A 20,010-nucleotide genomic window follows, 5' to 3' on the forward strand; every position below is an offset into this window, starting at 1 on the left:
CTGTGTTGATGGAATGTTCACCCAATGATCGCCAAAGCAAATCCCAAATCCTTACACTTCCTCCATCTCCACTGTCATGGTAGAGTCCCCATCATCTCTTACTGGGACTATAACCTGATGAGTCTCCGTATGTCCTCTCTTGCTACCTTACACTTCAGTTTTTACAAGGCAGCCAGAGTGATCTTGCAAAAGCATAAATCGGATCATGTCCCTTCCCTGCTTCAAACCATTCGGTGGCTTTCTACCACATTTGGTATAAAATCCGAACTCCCTAACATGGTCTACCTAGCTTGTGATCTGGCTCCTGCCTGCCTCCTGATCTCATGCTATGCAGCCCTTCACCCACCATGTCTACCCACACAGACCTCGTTGCTGCTCCCTGGACAAGCCAAGCTCATTCCTCCTCTCTGGTCTTTGCCCTAGCTGTTCCCCCTGCCAGGAGCACTCCTCTCCCTGTTCTTCACATGGCTGGCTCCACCTAGTCATACAGGTTTGTGGCAAACCCTGTCGGGTGCCACCCCACAGTTTTTTTTGTGCCTTCTTCCTTGCTAACACAACTTGGGTTTTTTGCAAGGGCAATAGCCTGGCCCTGCCCCAGCCCCTGAGGGATAAATCTGGATCTGTCTAAACCAGTCATGGTAGAACAGGACATTGAAAGGGACTAGTTCTGTGGTCTTGGCCTTCTGGCCAAAGACTCGAGCTGAGGCTAATAGTTGACAAATAGTTGCCCTATGTTCTAATGAGAGCCCCATGGAGCTATGGGTGTCTTCTTTGGACTCACCAAAACAGCAAAACTTGACTCTCACTCCTCTATCCCACCCCATCTATATAAAAAGAACAGCAATATGGGCCAGGCATGGTGGCTCACGCCTATAATCCCAGCACTTTGGGAGGCCAAGGCGGGTGGATCACTTGAGGTCAGGAGTTTGAGACCAGCGTGGCCAACATGGCTGTCTCAACTAAAAATATAAAATTTAGCCAGGCATGGTGGCAGGTGCCTGTAGTCCCAGCTACTCAGGAGTTTGAGGCAGGAGAATTGCTTGAACCCGGGAGGCGGAGATTGCAGTGAGCTGAGATGGTGCCACTGCATTCCAGCCTGGGGGACAGAGCAAGACTGTCTTAAAGAAAAAAAAAAAAAAAGACCAACAATGTGGATTTCCTGGAAGGGGAGAAAAGTGGCTGGAATGGGCAGGCAGAGAGGGAGAGTCTGTGGAGAGGATGGGTGTCACATGTCAAGTGAGAGACTCCGGGAGTGCAAGAGGCTTCAGGGACTGGCGCTGCAGGAAGGGGAAGCTGCCTGGTCTCTGTAGACTAGATTCCTGCTGAGTGCAGAGCCTCATGAGGCCACTCCAGGGCTCCCACCAGAGCACAGAGTGGAGGGAGAGATCCTGGGAGAGCTCAGCCTCTGTAATGCCTCTGTAGACCTCCCCTGGACGATGTTGGCACACAAGCATGGAGACTGGTATCTGCTTCTCATCAGGGCAGGAGAGAGGCAACCATAAGGTGCCCTGCTTTTGATGGGGCGTGGTGGCTCACGCCTGTAATCCCAGCTCTTAGGGAGGCAGAGGCGGGAGGATAGCTTGAGCCCAGGGGTTTGAGACCTGCCTGGGCAATATAGCGAGACCCCATTCTCCACAAAAAGGAAGGTGCCCTGCTTTCTCTGCCTGGCAGGGCACGGACGTGTGCACTCCCAGCCTGCTGGAGGGAGGGATCCAAAAAGCAAGAGGCTGTGGGTGGCCCCTGAAGGGGGGCTTCACTCGAGGTCAGCCAAAAAGAACTGGCCTCTGCAAGAAACTGGGCATTGCCGAGGTCCACACACAGCCTCCAAGGGGACAATAATCAGGCCTACTGGGACAGCCAGGGTGTGAGTGCCTGCTACACGCAGGCATCCACAGTGGAATTATAACAGCATTAGTGACTTAAGACTTTTGTCCCTTTTCCTCTAATTCTTCTAATCTCCCTTCTGACATCAGAAGAACCAGAAAGGGAAGGAAGTAGAGGGAAAAAGGGAAAGAGCAGGCCACGCCCCTTCTCCATTGCAGGACCCCATGCTAGGGAGCAGGCCTGAGCTGGGGGCCCAAGGGATGGGGAGGGCAAGATAAGGAGGGAAGATGCTTGAGAATGGATGAGGTTAAAAGTCTGATGTAGAGTGGACTGGATCTCTTTAACCCCTAAAAATAAGTCTTAATTGTTGAAGTAGGACTAGGTCTTCTAAAGAAATATAACCAGAAATCTAAGGGGCTGTGTGAAAGGTTATCAATGGGAAAAAACATGCTCGAATACAGTGGGTCAGAGAAAAAGTAGTCTCCTGTTGGTATCCAGCAGCATTAATTCAATAAACAGGTGATGAAATGCTAATTCTATTTCCCTTGCCTGGGACAGGTTCAGGAAAGGGCATGTGTTGCACGCAGTTCTGACCAAAGAGATGTGAGGAAGTCTGCTGCGGGGATTATAGGCAAGTTTCCCTTGTTCCTGAAAAGAGACATCAAGAAAGGATGTTTCTTCCTTTTTTTTTTTTTTTTTTTTTTTGAGACAGAGTTTCACTCTGTCACCTAGGTCACTTTCCTTTTTCCCTGGCCTCAAATCACACAGCCCAAGACAGTGAAGTTGGGCCTGGGATTGAACTTCTATTCCTTTCTTTTTTTTGAGATGGCCTTTCGCTCTTGTCACCCAGGTTGGAGTGCAGTGGCACGATCTCCACTCACTGCAATCTCTGCCTCCTGGGTTCAAGCAATCCTCCTGCCTCAGCCTCCCAAGAAGCTGGGACTACAGGTGTGCACCACCACATCCGGCTAATTTTTGTATTTTTAGTGGAGACAGGGTTTCACCATGTTGGCCAGGCTGGTCTCAAACTCCTGACCTCAAGTGATCCACCCGCCTCAGCCTCCCAAAGTGCTGGGATTACAGGCGTGAGCCATTGTGCCTGGCCTGTTTCTTCCTTTTTTTTTTTTTTTTTCCTGATCTTTGACATTGTTGTATGAAGATGTGATGCCAGAGTTGCTGCAGCTATCTTGTGACCTGAAGAGAAGTGGTCAACAGACTGAAGATGGCAGAGAGTCGGAACCTGAGTCCTTCTCGAAGCTACTGAGCTGTTAAATTATCCAAACTGGGCTGGGCACGGTGGCTCACACCTGTAATCCCAGAACTTTGGGAGGCCGAGGCAGGTAGATCTTTTGAGGTCAGAAGTTCGAGACCTGCCTGGCCAACATACAGAAACCCCGTCTCTACTAAAAATACAAAAATTAGCTGGGCATGGTGACGGGTGCCTGTAATCCCAGCTACTTGGGAGGCTGAGCAGGAGAATGGCTTGAACCTGGGAGGTGGAGGTTGCAGTGAGCTGAGATTGAGCCACTGCACTCCAGCCTGGGCGACAGAGCGAGACTCCGTCTCAAAACGAAAACAAAAACATACAAACAAAACCAAAGCAAAACGGCTGGATGCTTGTCATCCTTGTTTACTGCTAAATCCTCAGCAGATTCTCAGTAAGTGCTGAGTGAATGAATGAATGAATGAATGAATTTAATTTCTTAGGAGGATCAGAAAACGAGGTCAGACAGGTCAGGAGAGATGAGAGTTATGAAGGGTTATGGGGTTGGACTATATCATGTGGGTGATGGGGAGTCCCTCGGAATGGAGAGACTCCCTCAGGGCAAGGACGGTGTCTTCCTTCTTAAATTGGCAGCCTCTTCCCTCTGGACCTCCCCGTAAAGCCCAGGAGGAGGCGGAAGCCACAGGGGATGTATGGGTACAGAAGAAACAAGTCCCGACCCTTCCTGGGCATGCAGGATGGCGCTGTGTTCCACAGGCCGCTTGAGTGTTCCTGGCTTTTGCCCAGCACTAACCCACCAAGCTGTACAAGAACATCATCTTCTGTTCTTCGTAGATGTTCATGGGGTTCACCAGGAGCTGAAAGAGACCTAAGGGCACAAGGTCAAGCCAAAGGCCAAAAGATGGGTCCTAGCCCTGGTCCAGCCTCTGCCCACCCCAAACTTTCTGCTTCCACACTCACCTATGGCCAGGAGCCCCCCAGCGCCTGCCCCCAGCAGGAGAGCAGTGACAGGAAACTCGCCCGGCTGGCGCCACAGGAACCGGCTACAGGAGACTGGCAGCCCCCAGGTCAGGAGCCTCTGCACCGCTAAGAGGGGGACAGGGTAGCTCAACAGCCCACTCTTCTGCCTGGGATGGGGCTCATTAGGATTCAGGGCTTGCAGGTGGATAGAGGCTGGGGAAACCTGGCATGTGAAACAGTAGGAACTTAGGGGACCCTGGAGGAGGATGAGGGAGCCTGAGGAAGTGGTATGGGTGTAAGGGACAGAAAAGGCAAGGGCTGGGCTGGGAGGCAGGAGGCACTAGACCAGAGAGGTGGTGGAGGCGCGGACATCGAGTTGGGGGATAGTGTGCAGGAGTTCCAGGAGGAGAGATGGGATGAGAGTGGAGGTCAAGGGATGCTGGGTCTCTGCTGAGTGACTCACTGGTATGAGGCTGTTTTCTTCTTTGCCCTCTTGTGCCATTCTGATGATGTTTAATGTCCATGAGTCTGTTTTGGGGAAGCACCACTCATCCCAGGTCTCCTGAAGGACCTCCTAGGACACAAGGTTCTGGTGAGAGAAGAGAGGTGCTGCCTGTCTCTTCCGCTTCACGGGAAGCCTAGGCCTGAGCTCTGGGCCTTTTAATCCTTCTGCTCCGAGAAGTGGGGAAGGAGATTAGAGACCTACCTATCCCCTCTCCAGTCCTCGGAACTGGGTCAAGGATTCCAAGACATATGCAGTGAAAGCCCTTTGGAACCTTAGAATACGGTGAGAAATTCCAGGAGCACAGAAGTCAGCAGGCATCTCCTGGAGACAGGCAGACATTTGGTCTCAGCAGCCATGCCCAAAGTCATGAAGGATGTTGTGCACCCCTTGTGGGGAGAGGAGCCTAGCATGGCGAGAGCTGTGGTTCGCAGCGTGGGAGGCTTTACCCTGGGCTTATCTTTAGCCACGGCCTTCGGGCTTCTGGAGCTACTAGTGGAAGGCCACAGCCCCTGGGGTTGCCTGGTGGGCACCCTCACTTTGGCTGCCTTCCTTAGCCTGGGCATGGGATTCTCTCGCCAGGTCCGAGCCACTGTCCTCCTGCTGCTGCCTCAGGCCTTCTCCAGTGAGCTTGGCACCCAGGGCTAGGGGGCAGGTCCTGGGGCTGGTGCTGGGGCAGAAGAGATGCTGGAGGAGAGGCAGGGGTTAAGGGAAATATTCTGAAGGCTTATATAAGGGACTTGCTGCCATGTTTGGGGCTGGGGTCTTGGTTCTAACAAAGCTGTCACCCCCAGGGCAGGGCCGGACACTACTGTTGGTGGCTGCTTTTGGGTTGGTGCTTCAAGGGCCTTGTGCCAACACTCTACGCAACTTCACCCGGGCCAGCGAGGCTGTAGCCTGTGGGGCAGAGCTGGCCCTGAACCAGACTGCCGAAGTGCTACAGAGGGCCAAGCAACCTCTTGTCAGTAAGTCCCCCACCTCTACCAGTGTCTCCCACGGGCCCCCCTAGCCCCCCTCATCCTGCATGTTCTACAGTCCTTTGGCCTCCTTCTCTGCTGGTGCTAATCGCGGAGCATCTGGGCCTGGAAGGGACTCTGGGCACAGCTAAACCCTCTCTCCTTGCTCTCTGGCCTCCTCCACTCCCAGATTAACTATCTCCCAGGCCCCAGAATCCAGGCTTCCCACCTCTGGAAATGGTGGCCTCCTCTCCACTCCCTGCTTAAGGGGCAATGGTGAGAACCAGCCCCTAGAGGAGAAGACTCCAAAGTGCCTCTGTCCCTCACCCATCAGGTGCCCTGAACAAGATTAAAGCTATTGCCCAGAAGACCAAAGAGGTGGCTGACCGGGTCCGCAAGTTCTTTCGGTCAATCATGGATGGTGTGAAACACATAGGTAAGCACATTAACATGTCTACCCCGGGGGACTCAAAATGCACCCAGTCCTGGCCAGGTGCGGTGGCTCATGCCTGTAATCCCAGCACTTTGCGAGGCCGAGGTGGGAGAATCACCTGAGCCCAGGAGTTTGAGACCAGCCTTGGCAACATGGCGAGACCCTGTCTCTATAAAAAATAAAAAAAATAGAAAATAAATAAAACTAGCCAGATGTAATGACACATGTCTGTAGTCCCAGCTACTGGGGAGGCTATGGTGGAAGGATCTCTTGAACCCAGGGGTTTGAGGCTGCAGTGAGCTATGATTGTGCCACTGTACTCCAATCCAGCCTGGGTGACAGTGTGAGACTCCATCTCTAAAGAAAAAAACAGTGGGGGGGCCAGGTGCGGTGGCTCACACCTGTAATCCCAGCACTTTGGGAGGCCGAGGCGGTGGATCAGGAGGTCAGGAGATCAAGACCATCCTGGCTAACATGGTGAAACCCCATCTCTACTAAAAATACAAAAAGTTAGCCGGGCGTGGTGGCACGCAGCTGTAGTCCCAGCTACTCAGGAGGCTGAGGCAGGAGAATCTCTTGAACCCAGGAGGCGGAGGTTGCAATGAGCCGAGATCACTCCACTGCACTCTAGCCTGGGCAACAAGAGCGAAACTCCATCTCAAAACAAAACAAAACAAAACAAACAAACAGAAACAAAAAAATTCAGTCTCCTCACCTGTATCCCTGTCCAGGGTTTTTCGGGCCCCTTCTGGGTGCTGGCTAGTGTTCACTGGACACAGCACAGCCAGGTCCCTGACCACAGCCCTGGGTACTGTGGTATTGTTCCCCAGACCCCTGAGAAGAGGCTGTAGGATTCCAGCCCTGGGTGCCAACCCTGCAGCTGTCCCCAGCCAGGGCTCTCCGGAATGTATGGCAGTGGCTCCTGCACATCGGCGATGTGTGCAACTCGGAACTGGGCAACCCTTACCTGAAATGTGCACGGGTTTTTGATGATGCCAAGGACAGCTGCATGATGGTCATACCACAAGCCTACCACCTGTGTTACGTGCTCATGCCCTTCAAACTGGCGCTCTGTGGACTTGCCAGCCGTGAGAAAACCAGGGTCTGCCAGCGGGGAGGAGCTGATGGGGGGTGGGGTGGGGTGGGAATGTGGGGGTCAGTTGGGAGGGCAGGCTCAGGAGGACGATTAGAGGGCAACAGAGAGGAACCAATAAGCTTGGTAGGACCAGTATTGGGGTTGGGGGTGGGCAGTAGGGAGGGACTGGTGTTGGGAGAGAAGGGCGACAGGGAGGTGCTACAAGGTTTTGAGCAAATGTGGAGGCCAATAGGAAAATTGAAAAGAGGCCCTGTGAGAAGAGGTCTCCAGAGGTCAGGGGCAGGCCTGGCTGTGCCCCTCCTTCCGACACTCAGCCGACTCCGCCCCTCAGTGGTCCAGGTGTTCTGCGTCATCCCTAAGTACATTCAACCCTTCTTGCGTCAGACCATCGGCACCCGTGAGTGACCCCCTCCTGCCACATATGGTGCTCCCTAGTGGTCTCCCTCCCTCATCCTGGTGTGGCCATGGCCAGCCCCCAGTGCTCCCAGCCCATAAAGGAGAATGTAAGAGAAAGAAAGGGGCTCCAATGATCACCCAGGCCCATATCCATGCTGTACAGATCAGGAAACGGGTCCAACGAAGGGCCAGTGCCTCACCACAGCCTGCCCTGAGAGCAGGAGCTGCGAACAGAACCAGGGCCTCCTGTCCACATTCAGGTCCACACTCAGGTCATCAAGATAATTCCTTAGGGGCATCTGTTGCATGCCCTGTGTCATGCTGGGTGCTGAGCATGTGATGGCGATGGCACAGATACGTGGAGGCTTTGTCCCCTCCTCAGTCCACCTTGACCCAAGCACTGGGGGGTTCCCAGCTGGTCTGTAAGCTGCGCCCCCTGGGCTGTGCCCGGCCCCTCCCCAGGGGCAGCTCCACCCTCTCCTAACTCTCCTTGCCCACATCTCCCCTGAACCTGCTGGCCCCAGCCGTGATTCAGTTGCTCAACCGGGTGCGTCAGGAGTTTGAGTTCAACATGACAGCCACCCACCACTTCTCTGTGGATCTCAATGCCTCTCGGAGCCTGTCCCAGGTAGCCATGGACCTCCACGAGGCTGTCAGCATGAAGCTGCACCGTGTCCGAGAGACCCTGGCTCTGATGGGCTTCACCACGCCTCTGCTGCTTGTGCTTCTCTACCTCCAGTGAGGGGCTGCCGGGCAGCGTGGGGGGTGCAGGGCCAGGGGTGCAGGGCCAGGGCTGCAGGGAGCAGCTCATTTCTCCCTGCCCCAGCATCCAGGGAGGTTGAAGTTGTGGGGTTGAAGCACGGATGCCCTGTGGGGTCTGGCCCGGGGTCCTAAGGGGTCTCACATGTGCTCCACCTCCCCTTCCCAGAGCCCTATTTTACCGGTATTGTTACCTGAACTGGGACCATTATGACAATATCTACATCACCAGCCGATTCCTGCGCATGGAGGCTGTGCGCTCCACGGCAGGGCTGCCCACAGTGCTACCGCTCAGTGCTCACGAGGCCAGGCGCTACATCCCACCGGGTGAGGGCCCTGAGGACAGGGAGAGCCCAAGCCAGGGAGGCCAGGGCTTCCCCCCACCCTGCTGCCCTGCCCCTAAGCCCCTGCACAGGCAGGGCTCAGGATGGGCTTGGGGCAGGGGCCAGAGGGAGGAGACACAACCCAGAGCTTAAGGAACTTTCAGGCTGAGGGAAGACACTGCCCGGTCCTTGGGGAGCCCGCAGTCTGAAAGGGGGAACATAGACACCCTTGGAGAAAGTAGCCAGAGACAAGAGGGGCAGATGGTGCTTCTGGGAGCACCCTGGACATCAGGACAGCAGGGGATGGACACAGAGCGAGGGAAGTCAAGTTGGGAGGGCTTCCCCGGGGTGGGCAGGAAGTGCTAATATGGAGGGGGAGGACTGCCTGTGAGGTGGGGAGGCAGGTAAGGGGATGAGGGATGCCCTAGGAGGGAGGGCTCCTTAGACTGGAATGGGCCACAGGGCCAGGTGGAGATGCTAGGCAGGCTCCTCCCTTCTAGCCACGGAGCCCCCTCCCCTGAAGAGTATTTTCCATCCTTGCCAGAGTCCTCACAGCTTCTTTTCTTTTCCGTATTCCTGATGAGCAGACAGGCCCACGCCTGATTAGGGGCAGGAGGCCTCTCCAAGAACTGGGGTCTGGTGGACGGGAGAACTGGGGAGCATCCTCCTGACCATCACACTCCTGCTCAGGCTCCATCTTCTTGTCCCAGTGGGAGAAGTTTGTTTACATTCTGGAGACCTTCAACCTTATCCGACACCTCCTCCTCGTGCTGTTCCTAGTCTTCCTAGACTATGCTGTCTTCTGGGTGCTTGACCTGGCCCGGCACCAGCTGCAGGGGGAGATTGTGGCCCGCAGTGAGTGCCTACGTGACAGCCTCCTCCCACTCACCCACTGCAGCCCTCTCGGCCTGCTTCTGATCTCCCCGCCTGCTCCCAAGCCTTCTCCTCTTCCCATCCTCAGTCCTGGTGACTGCCTGAATGTCCCCATGTCACTGTTACTCAGCAGCCCACAAGTGTGCCACTCTTTCAACTCTATGCTTTGCCTAGTAACACCTATGTCTAGGTCAAGATTATAACTTACAGAGTAGTTAAAAATGCAAGCTCTAGAGTCAGACTGGCCAGGGTTCAAATCCCAGCTCTGTCCTTTATTAGGCGGTGACCTTCAGCAAGTTGCTTAACCTCTTCAGCTTCAGTTTCCTCTTTTTTTTTTTTTTTTTTTTTTGAGACAGAGTCTCGTTCTGTCACCAGGCTGGAGTGCAGTGGCGCCATCTCGGCTCACTGCCTCCGCCTCCCAGGTTTAAGTGATTCTCCTGCCTCAGCCTCCTGAGTAGCTGGGACTACAGGCACATGCCACCATGCCCAGCTTGTTTTTGTATTTTTAGTAGAGACGGGGTTTCACTGTGTTGGCCAGGATGGTGTTGATCTCTTGACCTCATGATCTGCCGGCCTTGGACTCCCAAAGTGCTGGGATTACAGGTGTGAGCCACCATGCTTGGCCTTTTTTTTTTTTTTTTTTTTGAGATGGAGTCTCACTCTGTCACCCAGGCTGGAGTGCAGTGGTGCAATCTTGGCTCACTACAATCTCTGCCTCCCGGGTTCAAGCAATTCTCCTGTCTCAGCCTCCCAAGTAGCTGGGACTACAGGCACATGCCACCATGTCCAGTTGTATTTTTGGTTGAGACGGGGTTTAACCATATTGCTCAGGCTGGTCTCGAACTCCTGACCTCAGGTGATCCACCCACCTCAGCCTCCCAAAGTGTTGGTATTACAGGCGTGAGCCACTGTCCTGGCCCAGTTTCCTCATCTGAATAGTGGAATAATAATGGTAGCAACCTTTCTGGGTCACTGTAAGGAGTAAATTAGATTATGTGTGTTGGGGCCAGGCGGGTGGCTCATGCCTGTAATCCTAGCACTTTAGGAGGATGAGGCGGGTAGATCACCTGAAGTCAGGAGTTTGAGACCAGGCTGGCCAACATAGTGAAACCCCATCTCAACTAAAAATACAAAAAATTAGCCAGGCGTCGTGGCAGGTGCCTGTAATCCCAGCTACTCGGGAGGCTGAGGCAGGAAAATCACTTGAACCTGGGAGGCAGAGGTTGCAGTGAGCCGAGATCCTGCCACTGCACTCCAGCCTGGGCAACAAGAGTGAAACTCTGTCTAAAATGATAAAATAAAATAAAATAAATTATGTGTGTCAAGTGCCTGGTAAGCCATTAATTGAGAATGTGAGCCAGGTGCGGTGGCTCACGCCTGTAATCCTAGCACTTTGGGAGGCTGAGGCAGACAGATCGCCTAAGGTCAGGAGTTCAAGACCAGCATGGCCAACATGGTGAAACCTTGTCTCTACTAAAAATACAAAAAAATGAGCCAGGCATAGTGGTGGGCACCTATAATCCCAGCTACTTGGGTGGCTGAGGCTCGAGAATCACTTGAACCCAGGAGGCAGAGGCTGCAGTGAGCTGAGATCACACCACTGCACTCCAGCCTGGGTGACAGAGTGATACCCTGTCTCAAAAAAAAAAAAAAAAAAAAAGAAGTAAAAAACTCCTAAAAAACAAAAACCAAAACCCCAAAACAAACAATAAAGCATTTGGTTAAGTGTCTGCTACACAGTCAGTGCTCAGCCAATAAATGTTTCTGGGGGTCTTACTCGGTGGCTCACACCTGTAATCCTAGCACTTTGGGAGGCTAAGGCAGGCGGATTGCTTGAGCTCAGGAGTTTGAGACCAGCCAGGCCAGCATGGTGAAACCCTATCTCTTTACAAAAAAAAAAAAAAAATAGCCGGTCGTGGTGGCACGTGCCTATAGTCCCAGCAACTTGGGAGGCTGAGGCAGGAGAATCACTCAAACCTGGGATGTTGAGGCTGCAGTGAGCCAAGATCACACCACTGCACTCCAGCCTGGGTGACAAAGTGAAACCCTGTCTCAAAAAATAAATTAAAAAAAAAAAAATAAATGCTTCTGGGTGGTCATGGAGGCCAGGGGGGTGGACTCACTGACCATTAAGGTCATCTTAGATATGGTGGCTTGGATAGGAAGACCAGACACCAGTACCACCCAGCTGGACCATGGGGCCAGTCCTAGGAGCCAGAACTGAGGTCAGGCCCCAGGGCACCATGAGGGTGCCTGAGGCATCAGAGGCCCCCAGCCAAGGGTCTGAGTCATCCTATGACCTGCGCTGCTCCACTTTCCTCATTCCAGAAGGTGTGGGGTTTTCTGCATAGCAACTGCCATGAGTGTCACTCACACAGTGTCTTTGTGCCAGGTCCTGTGTTGGTGTCTATAACCGTGGAAGGTACTGGCTATGCTGGGAATATTTATCGTGACCTGGTGTCAGCATTTGATGTCCTGCAGCAAGGCAACATCAGTATTTTGTCCCGGCGTTGTCTCCTTCGTCCCTCGGAGCCTGACAGCACTGGCTACATAGTCATTGGTATCAACTACACCCTGAGGTCCCTGGGGGCGTGGACACCATGTGGGAAATGAGGGGTGCAGACTGCTGAGGGTGTGGGGGGCGCCAGGGGTGGGCTGGCACTTGTGCCTGCTGGTGAGGCTGACTGTGGCTGCTGTGCTCCCAGGCGTCATGTATGGCCTATGCTTCTTCATCACCCTGTTTGGCAGCTATGTCAGCCGGCTGCGGCGAGTCATCTGTGCCTCCTACTACCCATCCCGGGAGCAGGTGAGGGGTCCGGGGCTGGGAGCTAGTCCCTGCCCCCTCCCCAGGGGGCTTAGCTAGTGGCTGGCTTTTTTGGCTTTGGGAGCTGACTTCCTTCAGCAGCCCCAGCCCGCTCTCCTCTGGTTGAACTCCAAAGCAAATGACCTGGACTGCAAGCCTCTGGACCCAAGATGGGGCTGGGAGAAATGGTGCCTCTGGGGTGGGGCTTCCTGAGACAGCATTTACATCCAAAGTTTTGTTAAAATCACAGGGGTGTTGAGGGGGTGGGGGATGAGGGACGGGGGAGAGTTGGAGAGTGGAGCAGGCAGCATGGCTCACACCTGTAATCCAGCACTTTGGAAGGCTGAGGCAGGCAGACTGCTTGAGGCAAGGAGTTATAGACCCTTTCTGCAACAAAGTGAGCCTCTGTCTCTATTAAAAAAAAAAAAAGAAAGAAAGAAAAAAAAAAGAAAATAAAACGCCAGGCATGGTGGTGTGTGCCTGTAGTCCCAGCTACTAGGGAGGATCGCTTGAGCCGAGGAATTCAAGGCTGTAGTGAGCTATGATTGCACCACTGCACTCCAGCCTGGTAATGGAGTGAGACCCTGTCTCAACAAAACAAAACAAAACAAAACAAAAAAACATGATGGTGGGGTGGGGGCAGTGTTGGCATGTTGAGGTGTAATTAAAAACTCACCATCGGGGCTGGGTTTGGTGGCTCATGCCTGTAATCCCAACACTTTAGGAGGCCGAGGTGGGCAGATCACAAGGTCAAGAGATTGAGCCCATCCTGGCCAACATGGTGAAACTCCATCTCTACTAAAAATACAAAAATTAGCCGGGCGTGGTGGCACGTGCCTGTAGTCCCAGCTAGTCGGTAGGCTGAGGCAGGAGAATTGCTTGAACCCGGAAGGTGGAGGTTGCAGTGAGCCGAGATTGCGCAACTGCACTCCAGCCTGGCGATAGAGCAAGACTCCATCTCAAAAAAACAAAACAAAACAAAACAAACAAAAAACCCTCACCATCGGTTTACTCATTTACTAATCATTTACTGAGCATGTACTGTATTCCCCTATCTCTTTGCCGGGCTCCAGGGATGCCAAGATGAACCAGACACAGTCTGGAGCTCACAGATTCGAGGCAGGCCAGACAAGCTTTCTTTTCTTTTTTTTTTTTTTTCGAGACAGAATTTCGCTCTTGTTGCCCAGGCTAGAGTGCAATGACACGATCTCGGCTCAGCACAACCTCCGCCTCCCGGGTTCAAACGATTCTCCTGCCTCAGCCTCCCGAGTAGCTGGGATTTCAGGCATGCGCCACCACCCCAGTTAATTTTGTATTTTTAGTAGAGATGGCGTTTCTCCATGTTGGTCAGGCTGGTCTTGAACTCCCGACCTCAGGTGATCCACCCGCCTCGGCCTCCCAAAGTGCTGGGATTACAGGCGTGAGCCACAACGCCCGGCCAGACAAGCTTTTAACAAGACATTGTAATTTAAAAAGCACTTTTATTTAGGAATGAATAAAAGTGTTATGGAAACCCAGAGGAGAGAGTGGTAACTCCACCTGGGCAAGTCCAGAAGACTTCCCAGAGGAAGGGGCATTTGAGCCAAACCTAGAGGGATTCATAGGAGTTGGATAGAAGGAAAAGGTAGGTAATGGGTGCAGAGGGCATTCCAGGCAGACAAAACAGGGTCAAGTGGGACCCCATCCCTGATCTCCCCGCACCAGGAGAGGATCTCCTACCTGTACAACGTACTTCTGAGCCGCCGAACCAATCTGTTGGCTGCCCTGCACCGATCAGTGAGGCGGCGGGTGGCTGACCAGGGCCACAGAAGTGCCTTCCTAGTGCTGGCCAGTCGGTGAGGCCACTGTCTTTTCTATAGGGGTGGGGCAAGAGGGGATAGAAAAAGAGCCAGGAGTTGGAATGGATTTCTGTGCTATCTAAGTGTCAAGAGATTTGGTTGAAGAGAATGCCCATTGCATACCCTTAACACTGTGAAAGGTGGGAATTCTTTTTTTTTATTTATTATTATTATACTTTAAGTTTTAGGGTACATGTGCACAATGTGCAGGTTAGTTACATATGTATACATGTGCCATGCTGGTGTGCTGCACCCATTAACTCGTCATTTAGCATTAGGTATATCTCCTAATGCTATCCCTCTCCCCGTAAGGTGGGAATTCTTAGGGGTGAGGAGTGAAGGGAGGAAGGAAGGCAGGGCCATGGAGAGGTTGCTGCTGAAATCAGAGGGATGGAGGATGTACTGCAGGAAGTCAGGAAGTCCTCCCTGCCATTTGGAGGTTGGTGCTGGAGTGGGGAGGGTTAAGCTGGCTGGGCTGGCCTGCTTAGTGTCTGTGACCCTTTTCTCAGGTGCCCCTGCCTAGGTCCATTTGTCAGCCACTTTTGGCTGCATCAGGCCTACTGCCTGGGCTGTGGGCAGCCCCAGGATGAGGGAGACATGGAGAACACTGTGTCCTGCAGTACCCCGGGCTGCCAAGGTGAGACCCCCTGGGACGTGTGCCTCTCCCTGCTCGGACTTACCCCACTTGCATATGACAATCCACTGTGGTCCTTCCTTGATGGACTTCTCTTGTACCTCATCTTTTGTGCCCCTCCCTTCATTACTATGCACGTTCTCATTTACACAGAGCCTTCAGGTAGCTCATTTTCTCCATGCTTGCCTTTATTCTCCCGGGTATTTATGAATAGGATTTATATGCAAGTGGCATTGCAGCAGTTCCCTAGTGTGCACCCCTTGACAAGGATGGTTCTTCCAGGGCTGTGATAGGGGAGGCAGGGGCTGGCAACCAGGAAGCACAGAGGGTGGGTGGGTGAGCTCGGGTTCACCTCCATTCCCCATGGTCTCCACCAGGTCTCTACTGCCTCACTTGCTTCCGCCTCCTGGACAATACCTGCTCCGTGTGTGCATCTCCCCTCTCCTACCAGGGGGACCTGGACCTGGAGCTGTGAGTCTTTCAGTGACATGGGGTGGCTGGAGTCTGTAGGGGCAGTGGAAGTAGCCACCCTTCTCCCAGGATGTCTGCAGGCCACTGAGATGAGAGTCTTCTCCAGGGACTCCAGCGATGAGGAGGGCCCTCAGCTATGGCTGGCTGCAGCTCAAAGGAAGGACCCTGAGCAGGCATGGTTACTGCAGCAACAGCTCCAAGAAGTGCTCGGCAGGAGCCTCTCAATGGAGTCCACTTCCGAGTCCAGGTGAGCAGGAAGCAGGAGTTGGCACCTGGGAATTGTGGTCCTAAGCATGTTCTGTTCCATTTGCAAAGGCCTTCCTGGGTGTCTGGACCTTTGCCAGGGCTTGAAACAGACATGAGGGGAGGGGAAGTAACTGAGGTTTGCCAAGCGGCTGCTCTGTGTCAGCACCGTGGCCCAGGAGGAGCTCACCATGCCCTTGGGGAGAGTGACATCGAATAGATAACAGGGTGGACAGCACCCTGATAAAGGAGTGAAGTACACTCTGGACAGCACAGAGGACACAACAGCCAATTTGGGAAAAGGGGCATATTAATGAAGGCTTCATAGAAGAGGTGATACATGAGCTGGATTTTTGTTTTGTTTTGTTTTGTTTGAAACAGGGTCTCACTCTGTCACCCAGGCTGGAATGCAGTGGCGCAATCCCAGTTCCCTGCAACCTCGACCTCCTGGGCTCAAGTGATCCTCCCACCTCAGTCTCCTGGGTAGCTGGGATGTCAGGAACACCATCACACCTGCCTTATTATTATTATTTTGTTATTATTATTATTTTGTAGAGACGGGGGTCTCACTATGTTGCCCAGGCTGGTCTCAAACTCCTGAGCTCAAACCATCCTCTCGCCTTGGCCTTCCAAAGTGCTGGGATTATGGGATTATAGGTGTGAGCCATGGTGCCTGGCCAGGGGCTGGATTTTGGGGGCAACTTGGTGGTTTGTTAGGCTGAGAAGTAGAGGAAAGCATTCCAAGGGGAGGCCTGTGTGGGTTTGGAGAATGTGAGGCATTCAGAAGGGTAGAGCCCAAGGGATGGGTGTGGCTGGGTAGAGACCTCAGAGAATGCTGGGAGATGAGGTTGGAAGTCAAGGTGGGAAGAGATGGGCAAGAACCTTAACTTGTCATTTGAAAAGCTTAGGTTGGAAAGTGATATGCTCATATTTGTCTTTTAAGACCATAAGCGGGCCGGGCACGGTGGCTCATGCCTGTAATCCTAGAACTTTGGGAGGCCGAGGTGGGTGGATCACCTGAGGTCAGGAGTTCGAGACCAGCCTGGCCAACATGGCGAAACCCCATCTCTACTAAAAATACAAAAATTAGCCGGGTTTGGTGGTGCATGCCTGTAGTCCCAGCTACTCGGGAGGCTGAGGCAGGAGAATTGCTTGAACCCAGGAGGCAGAGATTGCAGTGAGCCAAGATCACACCACTGCACTCCAGCCCAGCCTGGATGATAGAGTGAGACTCAGTCTCCAAAAAAAAAAAAAAAGACCATAAGCAAAGAAGGCAGAGTGGAGGTTGGGCAGGAGCAGGGAGGTCAGAGAGAAGCTTGTCTTAGTCTAGGAGAAGTTCGTGATGGCCTCAGTACTGAAGTGCTGAGCGTGACTGGGATTTCTACGCTTGGGCCTGGGCAGGTGTTAGGGCAGGAAGATAAACAGGTTCTGGGGAAAGACGACTGGCCCAGTTTGAGATCTTTGAGGTGTCTGTAGGGCATCCAGCTGGAGATGCCCAGGGGGGCGGTTAGAAAAGGGCAGGGCTCCGGGCTGGAGGTATATTTTTGGGGGGTTGTTAAGTTAGAGACTGTAAGAGAGAGGATGAGCTAGATCATCCTGGCAGAGGGCATGGCAGGAGAGTGGGAGGGGACAGGGAGGGGAGAGGCTCAAGAAAGCAGGAGAGCCAAACATATGAAATCAAGTAGGGGGATGGGCACAGTGGCTCACACCTGTAATTTCAGCAATTTGGGAGGCTGAGGTGGGCCGATCACTTGAGTCCAGGAGTTCGAGACCAGCCTGGGCAACATGGCAAAACTCCATCTCTACTAAAAATACAAAAACTTGCCAGGGCATGGTGACTCATGCCTGTAATCCCAGCACTTTGGGAGGCTGAGGCGGGAGGACCACTTAAGGTCAGGAGTTCGAGACCAGCCTGGCTAACATAGTGAAACCCCATCTCTACTAAAAATACAAAAATTAGCCAGGAGTGGTGGCACGCACCTGTTAGTCCCAGCTACTCAGGAGGCTGAGGCAGGAGAATTGATTGAACCTGGGAGGTGGAGGTTGCAGGGAGCTAAGATTGTGCCACTGCATTTTAGCCTGGGTGACAGAGGGAGGATTGGTCTCAATAAATAAATAGGTAATAATACAAAAATTAGCTGGGCATGGTGGCGTGCATCTTTAGTCCCAGCTTTCAGGAGGCTAAGGTGGGAGGGATCACTTGAGCCAGGGAGGCTGAGACTGCAGTGAGCCAAGATTGCACCACTGCACTCCAGCCTGGGAAATGGTACAAGACCCAGTCTCAAAAAATTAGAAGATTAAAAAAAAAAAAAAAAGAAATCAAGTAGGATCATGTGAAGACAGGTGATAGGCAGTTAAGACATCACTGGAGTAGCTTGTGGGAATATTTTTCATGGCATCGGGAAGACCAAAACTGGATCTGTCATGATGGGTTGAGGGGTGTCAGGTAAAGAAGACTCAGAAAGACTGGGTGTGGTGGCTCACGCCTGTAATCCTAGCACTTTGGGAGGCTGAGGTGGGCGGATCACTTGAGGTCAGGAGTTTGAAACCAGCCTGGCCAACATGGTAAAACCTTGTCTCTACTAAAAATACAAAAAATTAGGCATGGTGGCAGGTGCCTGTAATCCCAGCTACTTGGGAGGCTGAGGCAGGAGAATCACTTGAACACGGGAGGCGGAAGTTGCAGTGAGCCGAGATCGTGCCACTGCACTCCAGCCTGGGCGACAGAGCGAGACTCTGTCTCAAAATAAATAAATAATAAAAGGACTCAGAAATATGGTATGTGGCTCCTGCATCACTGTTACCAGGAGTTTGATAATGCTTTTAATCTAATGAGTGCTGTAGTTTGAAAAAAATGTAAGCTTGATGGTGAAGAGAAAGAGAGAGTTAGCTTCACAGAGCAAGAAAGTAGCTTGAAGGGGATTCAGCACTAAAAGGGTTTTCTAGATCTAAGAACAGGAAGATTTGAGCATTTAGGCAGTGTAAAAGCACGTTAGGGAAGGAGGTTTGGGCTCCAGGGCCAGGTGGACCAGGTGGCCTGCCTGAGAAAGGAGCAGGCTGGCAGAGGCAGAGGCAGAGGGGGAGAGTATAGGTTCCCCTGAGCAGCTGAGCCCACTCCAGCCTGGTGGCCTCGCTTCTCTTTGGGGAGTGTATAGGTTCCCCTGAGCAGCTGAGCCCACTCCAGCCTGGTGGCCTCGCTTCTCTTTGGGGAGTAGGAGGCAAGAGCACCTGCTGAGAGAGCAGAGCAGGCAGCTGGGAGTGGAATAAAGGTTTCAAGGAGTGGGTGGTAGAGGTTGAAAGACCTACCGTGGCAAGTGTGCAAAGAAGCCGACTAGGGAGGTTAAGGGATTTCCAGGTAGCGTCAAAGGCCCAGATGATGCTGGAAGCTGTAACTTGTAATGATTGCTCCAGTGCGCTCAGTTATGTGATTTTCTCTGGCAAATGTGGTAGCCATGAATAGGATTCACAGGTGGAGGGCTTTTTCTGGGCAGGTCAGGAGGACAAGATGGAGTGAGAATTGAGGTGTCTTTGGTAAGAGTGTCTGAGATGACTGGGGAAGAGGAGGGGCTAAGGCCCCTGGGGGCAGCCCAGGGTCTCTGTCTTGATGACGTGTTAGAGCAGGGGCAGTGGCCAGGAGGGAGAGCTGGCTGAACAGGAGGGACTCAGAGAGGGGGCCATGGCCAGGGAAGAACTCTGGAATGAATCCAGTGAAAGGCCAAGGCTGAGGAAGACGTCTGAGTGGAACAGAGATGACGGTCAATAGGACCAAGGAGGTTAGGGATTGAGAGGCCAGAGAATTGGATGGGTCCTCTAACGACGAGGTTGCAGGACCATACAAACAGCAGGAGTCCAGAGCCGGCATCTTAAACAGATGTGGCAGGTGTCTGGCAGGCCTGAGGAGACAGCCACAGCGCTGGTGGTACAGCTGTCGTGGCAGCCAGGGGCTTTGCAAAAAAACACTACGGGCCAGCTGGGTTTGAGAAGGTTAAGCTGCCTCCTCTTGGGAGGACTGCAAAGAAAACTGTCCAGTGGGCACATTCCAGTGTGAATGGGGCGGTGGAGGTCATGATGAGTCAAGAGGTTGAAGGGGAAGCAAAGCATTCTTTTCAGAGGTTCTAGAGGGCCCAGTGAAAGGATAAGCTGGGTCAGCAGAGGGGACAGCTTGAGTCTTGAGCAGGTGTGACCACTGAGGTCACTAGTGGTTCTGCCCTTCCTAGCCATGTGGCCTCAGGCAAGTCACTGCCCGCCCCCAAGCATCAGCCTAATATCAGAAAATATCTACAGCCATGGGCTGGTACGCCTCGTGGGCCTGAGAGAGCAGGAGTTGCTCAGAAAGAACAGGAGCTGGATCTGAACAGATGGGGCAGGGCAGGGGGCAGGGATGCACCTGTGAAGACAGAAGGTGGGTGATCCGGCCACCCCCTTCCTCTCCTCACTAGTGACCTGGATGAGGAGAAGGGGCCTCAGCAGAGGAAGCACGGGCAGCAGCCCTTACCTGAAGCCCATCAGCCTGTCAGCATTCTCACCAGCCCTGAGCCCCACAGACCACCTGAGACATCCTCCGCCCCTAAAGCAGCCCCCACTCCAGCTTCAGAACCCTCAGTCCCTCTCTCACCTCCCTCTCTTCCTGATCCTTCCCACCCACCCCCCAAATAAACCAAAAGTGGACACAAG

The 20,010-nt window shown here is 53.1% G+C and overlaps 2 protein-coding genes across 4 annotated transcripts in view; one reads left to right on the forward strand and one right to left on the reverse strand.

Moving 5' to 3' along the window:
- Positions 1 to 4,746, reverse strand: part of DCST1 (DC-STAMP domain containing 1) — a 17,116-nt gene extending 12,370 nt beyond the window's left edge. The window contains exons 1-4 of one of the 3 annotated variants that reach the window (XM_004026857.4): positions 4,716 to 4,746; positions 4,473 to 4,598; positions 4,010 to 4,135; positions 3,843 to 3,917 (exon numbers count right to left, since the gene is read on the reverse strand). In XM_004026857.4, the coding sequence (XP_004026906.3) occupies positions 3,843 to 3,917; positions 4,010 to 4,135; positions 4,473 to 4,533 (262 nt within the window). In that variant the 5' untranslated portion in view covers positions 4,534 to 4,598; positions 4,716 to 4,746. Of the gene's footprint in view, positions 1 to 3,842; positions 3,918 to 4,009; positions 4,233 to 4,472; positions 4,653 to 4,715 lie in introns of those variants that run through there. The other 2 variants (XM_055360925.2, XM_055360918.2) reach the window with 2 other exon arrangements.
- An 11-nt stretch (positions 4,747 to 4,757) lies between these two features.
- DCST2 (DC-STAMP domain containing 2) lies at positions 4,758 to 20,009 on the forward strand. The gene is made up of 15 exons (XM_004026859.3): positions 4,758 to 5,136; positions 5,306 to 5,476; positions 5,802 to 5,903; positions 6,791 to 6,988; positions 7,328 to 7,393; positions 7,917 to 8,130; positions 8,321 to 8,478; positions 9,165 to 9,329; positions 11,740 to 11,907; positions 12,053 to 12,153; positions 13,855 to 13,985; positions 14,498 to 14,625; positions 15,000 to 15,093; positions 15,200 to 15,340; positions 19,776 to 20,009. Exons 1-15 carry the CDS (start codon positions 4,869 to 4,871, stop codon positions 19,990 to 19,992), a joined length of 2,322 nt encoding a protein of 773 aa, XP_004026908.1. The 5' UTR covers positions 4,758 to 4,868; the 3' UTR covers positions 19,993 to 20,009.
- The last annotated feature ends 1 nt before the right edge of the window (position 20,010 follows it).

Source organism: Gorilla gorilla, chromosome 1, assembly GCF_029281585.2.
Source record: "Gorilla gorilla gorilla isolate KB3781 chromosome 1, NHGRI_mGorGor1-v2.1_pri, whole genome shotgun sequence".
Lineage (NCBI taxonomy): Eukaryota > Metazoa > Chordata > Mammalia > Primates > Hominidae > Gorilla > Gorilla gorilla.